This window comes from Olea europaea, chromosome 7, assembly GCF_002742605.1.
Source record: "Olea europaea var. sylvestris chromosome 7, O_europaea_v1, whole genome shotgun sequence".
Taxonomy (NCBI): domain Eukaryota; kingdom Viridiplantae; phylum Streptophyta; class Magnoliopsida; order Lamiales; family Oleaceae; genus Olea; species Olea europaea.
In genome coordinates, this window is record NC_036243.1 from 9502604 (window position 1) to 9517507 (window position 14904).

Genomic DNA, 14904 nt, shown 5'->3' on the forward strand with positions numbered 1-14904 from the left:
CAAATGGGGTTTAAATATTGACAAAGAATACAAATATATGCATTACAATGTAGAGTTTTGCTATGTGTACAGAGCGATTTAACAGGGTTTTGTGCCGAAAAATACTTGTCAAATTTTCATCAGCAATTGGTCAAAAAAAAGTAATGTTATTTGCAATCCCTCACTGTCGTATCGTTCTATGAGACATACATGTGACGGTTAGTGATTTGATACATTAGAGTGGTAGTTTTTTATTACCTTATACAACGAACCACTAACCGCCACGTGTATGGTATATAAGGCGACTGCAATAGTGAATGATTGCAAATAATAATATTAAAAACAAAAAATGACAGTCGTACAGGTGCTGTCGTCTCAGCAAACTGTAATTTTATCTGTGAACCGCCCCTGTACTGTACAAACAGATTAACCCCACAATGTAACAACAACTTCATTCATATATAGGTTTGAAGTTCTTATAGGCTATCACTGCATAAAAAGGATCTGATCCTGACACCAATCCCAACCATCTCGTAATCCTACTGAAAATTGAGTTGTTCTCTTTAGCACCACCGTCAGCCGTGGCGGCCGTATTTAACTGGCGAATTACTTCAGGCTGCGTAAATCCCTCCACGCATTGGAAATATTGAACAACTAGTTGTACTCTACTATAAGCAGTGCCATCTCTCCATGCACTTACGGCTTTTTCATAGAATAGTCTATTGCTGAAGCTCACAATGAAAACCCCTCCTGGTCTTAGTATCCGAAAAACCTCGGCAAATACCTGAAAAACTCGAGTTGGACCGAGTTGGCATAAGAAATTGTAAGTGAATATAATCAAGAAAAAATGGAATTTGTATAATCCATTGGTCGGGTAATAGGTGGGAGAAATTTCGGATCAATCTTGTATTTCTTATTTAACCTTACATTAATGATAACTTAAACTTTTAGACGAGACGATATATTAAATGACTAAAAATAAATAAAGCCAACTGACCTTCTCAGGCTGCTGAAGATACTGCACACTAACTGTACACAAAACTGCATCAAAACTGCCATTTTCCAGTGCAAGTTCTTGATCCTGATTAAGATCTTTCACAAAGAAATAATCCAACCTCGGATTTTTGGAAAGCTCCTGTGCATTGAGTCCATGCCCTACAACTTTCTTGTACTTAACCTCTTTAGGCAAATGGCTAATCCATGAGCTCATCAGATCAAGGATCTCCATTTCCGGCCTCAATCTTTCCCTATAAAGATTTGTCAATGTCGATATAAATTTATCATCAACATGTGCCACGAAACGTGGATAAGCATAGAATTCTCTATCGGGATTTGGGTCGACTTTTGCTCTGCCTTGTTGAGGAAGAACCAGACGCTTGATTCTACCTGCTGAAGATTGGTTTTTCTGGTTGTCTTCATCATATTTTGTGCTTGAAATTATGGGAAGAATGGTTTTTTCCCTGCTTGGAAATCTAGTAGATTTTAAGGTTGTTTGGTAAGGAAATTGACATGGATTCGGGTTTTGAGGAATGGTTAACATGAGCTTATGGATCAATTATGTTGCACAGAATTCTTGTCCACAGAAGCAGAGAAAACAGGGATAAGTAGTAAAGCAGTGTTTTAGAAGGGGTAAAATATATATTTTGGTCATTTAAGTTAAAGGAAAAGTCTAAGTTGGTCACTAAGTTTAATTTAATTCAAATCAGCCACTAAAGTTACACTTTAGCTCCAAATTAGTAATGCAGCCCTATTTAAGCCGCATTCTTTCAAAAAAAATACATTTTTAAACAATGATTTGATCTAATTTCAATCACACATTTTTCAATAAATAATATTATATGTAAATCCAAAATTAAAATATATATTTTGGTCATTTAAGTTAAAGGAAAAGTCTAAGTTGGTCACTAAGTTTAATTTAATTCAAATCAGCCACTAAAGTTACACTTTAGCTCCAAATTAGTAATGCAGCCCTATTTAAGCCGCATTCTTTCAAAAAAAATACATTTTTAAACAATGATTTGATCTAATTTCAATCACACATTTTTCAATAAATAATATTATATGTAAATCCAAAATTTTTCCTCATTTTTTAATCACACATTTTTCAATAATCTATTATTCCAAAATACATTCTTTAAAAATAATTTGGCTCAAAAACACATATTATATGATAATATACAGGTACAAGAATATTACTCGAACGGTTTAGCCGAAGTTGATATTAAACGCTAGAACTCTATTGGGGTGAGAGAAAGAAAGATTAAAGATGCAGAAAAGTTCCTACTTAGAAGTTACTTTTTAGAAAGACAAAAAAAAGAAGTAATTTTGACCTATTCTATATGTTATAGGTTCAACCAATCCGTTCATAAATATGTGCTTTAAACAACTTACCTTAGTTTATGAATCACCTCGAGGCTAAATTGAATTGCCCACGTGAAATAGAGAATCGAGCGGTGTTGATGTATTAGCCATACCAATCGTTAAGAACTAGAAGTTGATGTAGATAATTAGAGTCGTTTTTTTAATCTCTACTTCCAAAAGAATTTCTAATTCATAACAATTAATAGGTCCGTTACATCAGTGCATCACGTTTCAAATAATCTATTTTAAAAATAATAATAATAATAATAAATAAATAAATAAATAAATATAAATATATATATATATATATATATTTGACTGCATTAATTGTTGCTGCCTTTGTTGACTTTATTCAACCATCTAATGTCGGTTACTATAGCTTAGTTTCAAAAATATCTTCTGACGTTGTTGCTAACATCAGTCGTGGATCGTCCTCGGGTATCTCTCGTTCCTGAAATTCAAAGAGAATTAAAATGCAATAAACCACACTTACTTTATATCATGTAAGAATTTTCGATCAAGTTAGGAAGGCCAATCTGGTGGTGTAGATATTGGGCTCAACTCTTTCCATTATTAATTGCAATACGAATGGAAGACTCACTTTTAATCCATTGTAATATGCTTGAACAGCAGGAAGTGAAGGGGTTAAGCGACGAGCTTGCATCATGTCCCATATTAAGTTGGCAGTCGTGTATCCACCGGTCTGTCGGCCAATTTCAAAACTGTTAGCTTTTGAAAGAAAGAACCATCATAGACAAAAACTTAAAATGAGTTAAGAAAAAGGTTACAGAGATAGAAGACGAATGGCGAATAAAAAATGGAAGAAGCAGATATAACTTCTTGCTATGGCTTACTTTTTCACCAGAGGCTGCAAGGAGGAGATCATTTCCCATTCTCACATTCAGGGTAAAGCCCCTAGAATTCATATTGACCTGGATGATGGCAAATAAAGGTATTATAAATAACACAAATTAGTTAATTCTGATACAAGTATAGACCATAAAATACCAGTGTCTCTTGAGCAAGTTGCATTCCCCTGGGTGTATATCCAACCATTGCTCCCTCTGCAAGTGTCTATGGCCACAGAAATCACATCATTCATCATTTTCGATGGTCATTAATTAAAGCAGATGCAAAGGATATTTGCATTACTCCAGTAAATCCAATGATGTTTGAATTCAAAGGAAACTTAAATCAAAGTCAAGCAATCTCTCATGAACAATACAATTAAGAAAGCACGGTAATTGACCAACATCTTTGCAGATCGACAGGAGACTAAACGTTTTCAGTACCAATTCAGCAATACTTCAGGTTAACAATCAGACTCATATGATTTACAATTTTTTTTGGGATAAGTAGACTCATATGATTTATAATGGACAAATCCACTGGAAAATCATTACCTAGCCCGGTAAAACAAGGATAAAAGCCATTTTTAAATTTATTGAAAACATAGTACAAGGTTCTAAGAACAATATGCAGCCGTACAAAGTAACAAAAGGGATGTCTTGTTCTTTCATTTTTTTCTATTGGAGGTGCATTTGTCCATAAAATTTTATCATGGTCACAGAGAAGGAAATTAACTTGTCAAGCTATATAATATTTGTCTAAAAACCACCACATAGATCTCTTTGATGGTAGTTTATTCAAATTCACAGGGTCTTTGAAAACGTTCCATCTTTTTCCTGGAAGAATAAAATATGCGATGCTGTCCTCGTCAGAATGAAAGAAATAAATTGCTGGAAGAATAGCACATTTATTCAAAACTCACCACGTATAGTTCTATCATAGGTGGTCTATTGGATTTCATGTAGTCTTCGAAAATTTTTTGACCACGGTCTATGTCCCCAGCATGAAGATAGGAATGGTTAACATGAGCTTATGGATCAATTATGTTGCACAGAATTCTTGTCCACAGAAGCAGAGAAAACAGGGATAAGTAGTAAAGCAGTGTTTTAGAAGGGGTAAAATATATATTTTGGTCATTTAAGTTAAAGGAAAAGTCTAAGTTGGTCACTAAGTTTAATTTAATTCAAATCAGCCACTAAAGTTACACTTTAGCTCCAAATTAGTAATGCAGCCCTATTTAAGCCGCATTCTTTCAAAAAAAATACATTTTTAAACAATGATTTGATCTAATTTCAATCACACATTTTTCAATAAATAATATTATATGTAAATCCAAAACTTTTCCTCATTTTTTAATCACACATTTTTCAATAATCTACTATTCCAAAATACATTCTTTAAAAATAATTTGGCTCAAAAACACATATTATATGATAATATACAGGTACAAGAATATTACTCGAATGGTTTAGCCGAAGTTGATATTAAACGCTAGAACTCTATTGGGGTGAGAGAAAGAAAGATTAAAGATGCAGAAAAGTTCCTACTTAGAAGTTACTTTTTAGAAAGACAAAAAAAAGAAGTAATTTTGACCTATTCTATATGTTATAGGTTCAACCAATCCGTTCATAAATATGTGCTTTAAACAACTTACCTTAGTTTATGAATCACCTCGAGGCTAAATTGAATTGCCCACGTGAAATAGAGAATCGAGCGGTGTTGATGTATTAGCCATACCAATCGTTAAGAACTAGAAGTTGATGTAGATAATTAGAGTCGTTTTTTTAATCTCTACTTCCAAAAGAATTTCTAATTCATAACAATTAATAGGTCCGTTACATCAGTGCATCACGTTTCAAATAATCTATTTTAAAAATAATAATAATAATAATAAATAAATAAATAAATAAATATAAATATATATATATATATATATATTTGACTGCATTAATTGTTGCTGCCTTTGTTGACTTTATTCAACCATCTAATGTCGGTTACTATAGCTTAGTTTCAAAAATATCTTCTGACGTTGTTGAATGTTGTACCTTCCAGAAATGAAATAATATAAATGTGAAAAGTGTTTTGTATTATTACTTTCTCGTAAATCTTCTTCCAACAAAACTAAGACACTATTTCGCTCTCTCAAACGTAAGGACAAGAAATCTGCAAGTAAATTAAATAGTTGGGATGTGAAGTATCTTAACGAGCTTTCTTAGGTTAGTTAGTTGTTATTGTTGTTTTTTTTTCTGTGTTACGATATTATGTATTATTTCTTCTTTTTCTTCAAAAAAGAGGGATTCTTTTATGCCGTTTTTGGTTTTTTATTTCATAGTAGAAGTTCTCCAAGTTGTAACTTGTCTTTAGATGTTATGTTTTTGGGCAGCTGTTGCAGCAAAAACTAACCATTCTTGTAGTATCATTGGCGCTGTTGCGACGGTAATTTTTGGGTAAGTTTTATTACAAAATTTATAAAGCCCCTAGAATTCATATTGACCTGGATGATGGCAAATAAAGGTATTATAAATAACACAAATTAGTTAATTCTGATACAAGTATAGACCATAAAATACCAGTGTCTCTTGAGCAAGTTGCATTCCCCTGGGTGTATATCCAACCATTGCTCCCTCTGCAAGTGTCTATGGCCACAGAAATCACATCATTCATCATTTTCGATGGTCATTAATTAAAGCAGATGCAAAGGATATTTGTATTACTCCAGTAAATCCAATTATGTTTGAATTCAAAGGAAACTTAACTCAAAGTCAAGCAATCTCTCATGAACAATACAATTAAGAAAGCACGGTAATTGACCAACATCTTTGCAGATCGAAAGGAGACTAAACGTTTTCAGTACCAATTCAGCAATACTTCAGGTTAACAATCAGACTCATATGATTTACAATTTTTTTTGGGATAAGTAGACTCATATGATTTATAATGGACAAATCCACTGGAAAATCATTACCTAGCCCGGTAAAACAAGGATAAAAGCCATTTTTAAATTTATTGAAAACATAGTACAAGGTTCTAAGAACAATATGCAGCCGTACAAAGTAACAAAAGGGATGTCTTGTTCTTTCATTTTTTTCTATTGGAGGTGCATTAGTCCATAAAATTTTATCCTGGTCACAGAGAAGGAAATTAATTTGTCAAGCTATATAATATTTGTCTAAAAACCACCACATAGATCTCTTTGATGGTAGTTTATTCAAATTCACAGGGTCTTTGAAAACGTTCCATCTTTTTCCTGGAAGAATAAAATATGCGATGCTGTCCTCGTCAGAATGAAAGAAATAAATTGGTGGAAGAATAGCACATTTATTCAAAACTCACCACGTATAGTTCTATCATAGGTGGTCTATTGGATTTCATGTAGTCTTCGAAAATTTTTTGACCACGGTCTATGTCCCCAGCATGAAGATAGCACCTGCATAAGAAACCAATTAAAGCATATAAACAGATAACTTGCATCAAATGGAGCAATAGAAGTTACTTTTTAGAAAGACAAAAAAAAGAAGTAATTTTGACCTATTCTATATGTTATAGGTTCAACCAATCCGTTCATAAATATGTGCTTTAAACAACTTACCTTAGTTTATGAATCACCTCGAGGCTAAATTGAATTGCCCACGTGAAATAGAGAATCGAGCGGTGTTGATGTATTAGCCATACCAATCGTTAAGAACTAGAAGTTGATGTAGATAATTAGAGTCGTTTTTTTAATCTCTACTTCCAAAAGAATTTCTAATTCATAACAATTAATAGGTCCGTTACATCAGTGCATCACGTTTCAAATAATCTATTTTAAAAATAATAATAATAATAATAAATAAATAAATAAATAAATATAAATATATATATACACACATATTGTTTTAAATCAATATGTCAGCGACGTGCTATGTCGGCACTTTTCTGAAGATTCTTGTGCTGGTGATGCTGTGTCATGTCGAACAACAAATGCATTTACATTCTTGAGCTTCCTTGGATGCACTGTAAGTATCACGAAAGAGATCACTACATATTTTATGTACTTGAAATCTACTTTCACATATTAATATCTCTAATGCTCGGACTCTTGGAAACAGTTGGAGTACCTGTATCGGACATGACACGGCATGGGTATGAGATATTTGTTGATCCTCCAAGTTTCAACTGGATACTTCACCGTTTTTGCCGCTTCTTCTTCTTCTTTTTTTCCCTTTTCCATTTCTTTCTTCTTTTGCTATCTATAAATCTAGCGTTATCTCCGAGAAGGTGGAGAAAGGCAATAGCGCTAGATTTTCCCTTCTTCTTCTTCTTCTTCTTTCTTTCCATTTCTTCTTCTTCTCTCTCTCTCTCTCTCTCTCTCTCTCAATGATATAGGGTTTTGTTTGTATAAAATGAAAAAAAGGGTTTGTTTGTATAAAATGAAAAAAAGGGGTTCCATATAGTGCTACTTATTGCTTCACTAAGTTAAATTGCAATCAAGTCCCTCATTTTTTGTTTTATATAACATTTAGTAATTAAATTCCCATAATTGAAAATGAAATCTCAGAATTCTATTTTATTCATTTTAACCCCTTATTCAATACTCATTTCTTTTTTTTATGAACAATTGATTTTGGTTTATTCAAAATAACATCTTGGGAAATTGAAGCTTGAACAACGTACCCACGTGCCCGTTTTGAAATTTGGACTCTTTTTAGACAAATTTCCGTATCCTACATTTTGTTTTAGAAAATCAAAGATCCGATACTTAAATATATACCCGTATCCGTATCCGAGTCCGAGTATGATAGATTATTATGACATGATAATGCACTTAAATATATATCTCCTATACATATATTTGGAACTTCACTACTATTCCACCCTCTTATCATGAGTTAATTCATATTTATCAGACTCATATGATTTATAATTTTTTTTGGGATAAGTAGACTCGTATGATTTATAATGGACAAATCCACTGGAAGATCATTACCTAGCCTGGTAAAACAAGGATAAAAGCCATTTTTAAATTTATTGAAAACATAGTACAAGGTTCTAAGAACAATATGCAGCCGTAGAAAGTAACAAAAGGGATGTCTTGTTCTTTCATTTTTTTCTATTGGAGGTGCATTTGTCCATAAAATTTTATCATGGTCACAGAGAAGGAAATTAACTTGTCAAGCTATATAATATTTGTCTAAAAACCACCACATAGATCTCTTTGATGGTAGTTTATTCAAATTCACAGGGTCTTTGAAAACGTTCCATCTTTTTCCTGGAAGAATAAAATATGCGATGCTGTCCTCGTCAGAATGAAAGAAATAAATTGGTGGAAGAATAGCACATTTATTCAAAACTCACCACGTATAGTTCTATCATAGGTGGTCTATTGGATTTCATGTAGTCTTCGAAAATTTTTTGACCACGGTCTATGTCCCCAGCATGAAGATAACACCTGCATAAGAAACCAATTAAAGCATATAAACAGATAACTTGCATCAAATGGAGCAATAGGAAATTACATTTTTGTTGTCAACCTAGAAACAGAAATGACATTAAACAAAATGATCGCGTTCAGAAAGGGAGATCAACTATCAAAGATAATTTTTTTCATTTAGTGGGTAGTTGATGAAGTTTTGAATAATTATGCCAAGTTATTTTCTTAATAGTCACTGAAGTTTCTAACTGCTACACAAATGGTGACTCGTAATTAAAAAATTAACATTATATCCTCTGAGGCACCATTTAAGTGCCAAAGTGTCACAAAACAGCGTTATATATTAGGCCAAGTCAACAAATTGAGGAGTTAGGAATTGAGAATAAACACAGTTACATGAAAAACGTAACACTTCTTTGGTTTTTGCCTAATTTTTGGACTTAAATCGTATAGTAAAACCAGGCTTTTCTTTTTTACAACAATTTTTGCTGACTTGGCATAATAAATAAGGCCATTTAGTGACGTTGGTACTTAATGGTGCCACATAGTATTTAATGTTCATTTCTGTTTCCAAGTCCGAGTGATCATTAATGTAACAATTAGAAACTTAATTGACTAGTTTTGTAAGAAGAACTCGAGTAACCATTGATGTAATTACTCAAAACTTCAACGACCATGGCGTAAATAACCCTCAATTAGTTCAACGAACATCGACAGCTGAAGCACAGTAAAGAAAACCAACTGAGCAGCTGAATTACATATAGGAAATAAAAGTACATAGTTGTTTTTTTAAAAAATTAAAAAGTAAATAGTGAATACTGAACTGAAAATCAAAAAAATATATAAAAGTTTCTTCTTGGCAGGCCCTGCCTTTAAATGATGAGGGAAGTGAAAGACAAAATGGAATGACATGCAGCGACGTGCGTACTCCACATTGTATGTTAATAATGATTATTAATTCGTTGCTTCACCTCTTTTCGTTTATACCTGCTGCATTGTTTTTCAAATAATTATTATCTGGGTAAACGGGACTTGGGTAGGTAGGAAAGTAGAAGTTCCTTATGTTCTCTATGTCTAGACAAGGGAAGATATTTCTAGGTTAGCCTACCTCTATATCACTTTCATTGTTGTATAATGATCATCTATTCCTATGCAGCAAAGGCAAAGGTCTACTTCGCCCCAGTTTTGAAAAAAAAAAAAAAATATATATATATATATATATATATATATATTGGCAACCGGTCTTTCAAGAATCTACAGCAATATTAACAGACAAGTGAAAGGAGAGTAGCTCTAGAATAAATGTGGTCACTTTTTCAGAAAATGTTGAGCATATAACTAAGCAAAGAATAAGGTAAAATAAATTTAAATTTTGCTTGGGTTGCTCTGTAATAATGTGCATGAGAAGGAAAGACTTGGCACTATCATTGCGAGTGTATGGTAAAAACAGAATGTGATGCAATTTCCAGTTTCTTGTGAATGCATTAATAACTTGAAGAGTCACCTATTCTTATAACCAAAAATCATATGGAACAGTAAGAAATTTGAAACTTGGCCAGAAAATTGGATATCCATCACAAAGAAAGAGCAGGGATATCTATACTTCGCATAATGTAAATTTACGTAATGGGTAGCAATACATACAGAAAGAGATAACTTCAACAACAAAATACCTCATAACTTGCATCAGAATGAAAACATCAGGGGATTTACCATCCTTCTCAAGCATCTCCAGGAGTCTTTCTGTAGCCTGCCCAGACACAATAAGTCAAACGGTAAGAGATGACAGATGCATTCTGAAAGATCGTGCCAGTTGCATTGCGTATACAGTATAAGATATATCGACCTGATAAGAAACAAAGGAAAGACTGTGATAGAGAGAGAACAGATACTTTCTATAAACAAAAGTATTTATCATTCTTCAGTTATCTGATGAGTGACGAGTGTTTGATTGAGACGTGGTAAGTGTCAAAACTTAAGTGAAATAAAAGGAAGAAAACAAAGGTGAATCACATTTTAACCCCCATGTCTTGCCATAATTGAGCATAAATCATGTAAAACTGCCCTAGACTTGTGTTTTAGCTGGGTCTAAGAGGGTGTTTGGTTGAGATTAAAATTAGATTTTTAGAAGATTGTAATAGAAATTTTTAAAATGTGCGGTTGAAAAGTCGTGGGACCCATGAAGATATAGTTAATATTGATTGTTTGACTTTAACTTAGATTAAAATATGACTTAGATTAAAATCATATTTTAATCCAAACCAAACGGGCTCTAAATTATGAACTTATTTTTCATATCATTAAAGATGAGAGTTCTCATGCTTTATCCCCTCCCCAACTAAAAGAGAGCAATTAAACCAGTAGTTACGTATTAAAATCTAAAGAGAGATGACATTGTATAATAATCAGCATTCAGAGTCATTAGCCAAACAGGTGATGTTACTGTTATAGTAAAAGAGGGACCAAATCATCATTCTAAGTTTGAGCCCCATTTTTAGGAAATACTGTATTTTATAATAGTATTTTCATGGAAATTTGTGGTTAAAAAATAAAAAAAAAGTTTTGAATTTGTGAGTATTATTATTTTATTGAAGAACGTGAGATTGAAAAGAAGAGAGAAAAATATACTTCGAAAAAAAAGGGAATCAAACAAGGGCTAAATAAAGTTTGATGAAATCAAAATCAAGTAAAACGGCCAGCATTGAATATGATTTCACCTTAAGAAGAGGGTTATGAGCAATTTGTTTCAATATTCCTTATAAGCATCATATATGAAGGTTGATAGACTCCCAATAAAATACAATAATCAAGGAGAATTAGAAGACAGGTATGAAGGGGACATTGCAAACAGAATAGATAACAGGAAACTACCATATTCAAGTTCGGTTTAATCCATTTGATAGCACTACCCATTCGTTCATATCTAGTCACGGATACCCTGTAGTTTCTCTTCCCTTCCACCACAGGTAGATCACAAAATCCATATATCGTGCAAACTGTGCCATAATATTGCACTATAAACTAAGTCCCTATTTGGTAGAGATTCTTGAGAACACAGTTTGTGAAAGTGATTATTATAGAGAATGTGTGGTTAAAAAGTAGGGAAAAGTTATGGGTCCATGTTCAAATTTATTTTTATTAAAGAATGTGTGATTGAAAATGAGTGTTAGAAAATAAGGACCAAACGGAGCCTTAATTTCAAACAAAGAAAGGAGATTTTATGTAAAGGAAAGAAGATAACAATACAGTCGTTTACAAACATAAAGACCAACAAACAATGATATAAAAGTATTTAATTCAGTATTCACATGGTATCCATCAAAAAAATAAGTATTCACATAATACCTCAACAGTCCTCAGGTCAGCATAAGCATGAAATGCCACATGATATACAGTTAATTGCCTGGAAATGAACCCACCACGGCGATGAATGTACTCAGCCGTAGGGAGGTTGTACAATTCCTCTTCAGAGATACCTAGCATAATATTTTCAGCATTGTCTTTTGTTTGCTCAACTGAGGACCACCCTTTGGACTGCTCAACAAGCTCAAAAATCTTTTCCAGAAAAGAGATGAACATAAGAGTACCATAAATATCTACAATCAAGAAGGCAGATGTACTAAAAGTATCCAAGAATAAACTTCAAAAAAAATTAAATAGTAGTACTTGGTGATTACTTTTGAAGCTGTATCATCTGGAAGAGGAGTCTTGTTTTTGTGTGCAGTTATAATTCCAGCATAGCAGAATTTGTTCAAACCAAGACCAGCAGCAGTCATATCTCGAACTATAGCATATCTGCAATGCAAAAGGGGATTAATGTAGCCGTTAGGATCCATTTCGAGGGTGGAACGAATTAATGTGGTACTCTGATTGGCACAGTCACCAGTCGGGAGTCGCTGTTCATTAGAATATATAACCAAGGAGCGCAGCAACATTTGAAAAAATAAAAAAGACTTCAAATGCTGCACATCATGATTAGATAAAGCTACAAGTAGTATTTTTTATGTGTATGATCAAGTACGTTGATCAAAATCAAGGTCTTAAGCTAAAACAACTGATGGATGTCATTTCACTTGCAAAATCTTATCATATGTTGTTTAAAACATCTTGATAAAGATACCACATCCCATCCATCCATTGCAATTGAAGTGTCTCTAAAAAGGTTCATTATGTTTTCTATATTAAGCGGATAGCTGCGAGAAAAAGCCAAGCAAAATTATTCAACAATTAGCTTACACTCGATCTAATCTTCCACCAGATGCACATGCATTAAGTAGACATATGTAGGTCTGTCCAGTAGGTTTCACCTCAGATCTCTTCATTTCTTCTAAAAGCTTCAATACAAACACAAAACGGATCTCAATAAAATTGAATAAAATTTTCCAAAACCATTTATAGCTTTAAGCACAAAAAAGTATTGCAAGGTGAATATGAAATACCTGAATGGCCTGGTCAGAGTTCTTGCATTTTCCACAAGTTGAAATTAGGAAGTTGAATAGAGCAACCTACAAAAGATATGAAAATTCTCAATGGTCAATTAAAACATGCAGATATCGAAAGATGAACCTTGTCAAGCGTTAATTGGATGGCACTGGCAAGTCAATGAGCTTTTTAAAAACACGCGATAAAGTTTTTGGGGCATTTTCATTTTGTGATGTTAGGATCACTACCCCTCCACCGAATAGTGGATCACGCCACTATTTACATAGATATAACTAAGCAGCAACCTTTTAAATTTTAAAATCAGTGTTTTAACATACCCCATATCAAATTTGCTCATTGCAATTCATGAATGGAAAAAACATTTTAGAGAGGCAATGTCTAGCTGAAACTAACATGAATTATTTTATTTTATCAATCATTTGATAATTATTAGTAACAATCTCAGTATTTATTTTGGCATCAATCATGATTCAGGCCTCTATATCGACAATTTGTCTCATAAACAGTTTCATTCAGCACATTTATTTGCAGTGAATCATCGAGATAAAGAAACAGGGCAGCAGAATATTGGATTAAGATTAAGAAACAACATACATCAGGAGCCAACCCCATGGATTTCATTTCGTCCCGAAAAAAGAAAGCATCTTGCAATCGAGACCCTTTCATTGTCCCGACTATAAGCGAATGAAACGTATCCCTCTCTGGCTTCACTCCGTCCAGCATCATATCATCATACACATCCCTCAACAAATAAGGCCTAATTTCCCATTCACCAACATACAATTGCATCAAAAGTAATTCCACTTGAAAATAAAAATCAAGTATTTTCTTATCAAAGTAAGAAATTTAAGAACCATAAAACCTTCTCTGAGAAGTGAGAGAGCCGATAACAGTTTTGTACTCGGCCTCATTGTTCGCGTAATTCCGCTTGGCGTACTCTTCTGTTGACGAAGCAAAACGTCGACGCCCTATCGCTCGTGTCACTAACCGAAGGTGCCCTGTGAAGACGAATCCAAAAGTAAATACTTGCATACACGTACACTGATACGCAAATATACATATACTCATTTATAGGGGTACCGGAGAGAGTTCGGAGGAGCCTCATGGCGGAATGAGATTACCGGCACTTGTACTCTGATTTTGGTTTTCGGTCGAGCTCTCGAAGAGAAACTGAGCATAAACCCTTGGGGATTTTGAGAAGATGCGCACGTGGCGTGTATACACGAGTGAGGTACAAGAAATTTGTGCACTTTGAGACTACCATCGGTTTGCTATTTGTAATAGCTTACTGCGGTAGTCGCTCTACGTAGCATACACATGACAGGTGATTATTTGATGCATTAATGTGATAATTTTTTATTCATTAATTCATCAAATAACGATCAGTCATATGTATGCCACGTAGGGCGACTGTTGCAGTGAACGACTGCAAATAGCATTATTTTTTCTTTTTCTCCAATTTTTCACGATTATGGAACTTCTATGTAAAATCGAGCTTATCGCAAAAAGGCTTTACTTAGCCCTCGGTTGACCACAATGCTTTTATTTAAAACTAATCGCTATTACTTACGTTACATGAGATTTGTATTTATTGTGTTTTTATTAGCGTAAAAATTATAAATTTTTGGAAAAAAAAAATTTGAAAGTTCAAGTAAATGTTTTCACAATTTTGAACTAAAAGTTCATTACTTATTGATTCCATATTGTAGTTAGTTATTTATGTAATTCATGTATAAGATGATAATGATATTACTGGTAGGTAAAATATGGATATAAAATCCCATCAGATTTATCATCTCAAAATTGTGATGAAATCTGAGTCAAGAGTTGGAATTTGCAAATGAAGATATTCACCTAATAAT

The 14904-nt window shown here is 33.3% G+C and overlaps 2 protein-coding genes across 2 annotated transcripts; both read right to left on the reverse strand.

Annotated features, from left to right (window-relative positions):
- Positions 1-17: 17 nt before the first annotated feature.
- Positions 18-1563, reverse strand: LOC111396922. The gene is made up of 2 exons (XM_023023535.1): positions 977-1563; positions 18-763 (listed from the first exon to the last, which is right to left on the reverse strand). Exons 1-2 carry the CDS (start codon positions 1517-1519, stop codon positions 431-433), a joined length of 876 nt encoding a protein of 291 aa, XP_022879303.1. The 5' UTR covers positions 1520-1563; the 3' UTR covers positions 18-430.
- Positions 1564-2713: 1150 nt separating this feature from the next.
- LOC111397868 (pentatricopeptide repeat-containing protein At4g35850, mitochondrial) lies at positions 2714-14274 on the reverse strand. The gene is made up of 13 exons (XM_023024836.1): positions 14123-14274; positions 13905-14040; positions 13637-13799; positions 13039-13104; positions 12836-12933; positions 12277-12394; positions 11945-12154; positions 10273-10349; positions 6523-6616; positions 5760-5825; positions 3195-3272; positions 2942-3043; positions 2714-2791 (listed from the first exon to the last, which is right to left on the reverse strand). The coding sequence occupies exons 1-13, from the start codon at positions 14145-14147 to the stop codon at positions 2714-2716; spliced, it is 1311 nt and encodes a 436-aa protein (XP_022880604.1). The 5' UTR covers positions 14148-14274.
- Between the last annotated feature and the right edge of the window lie 630 nt (positions 14275-14904).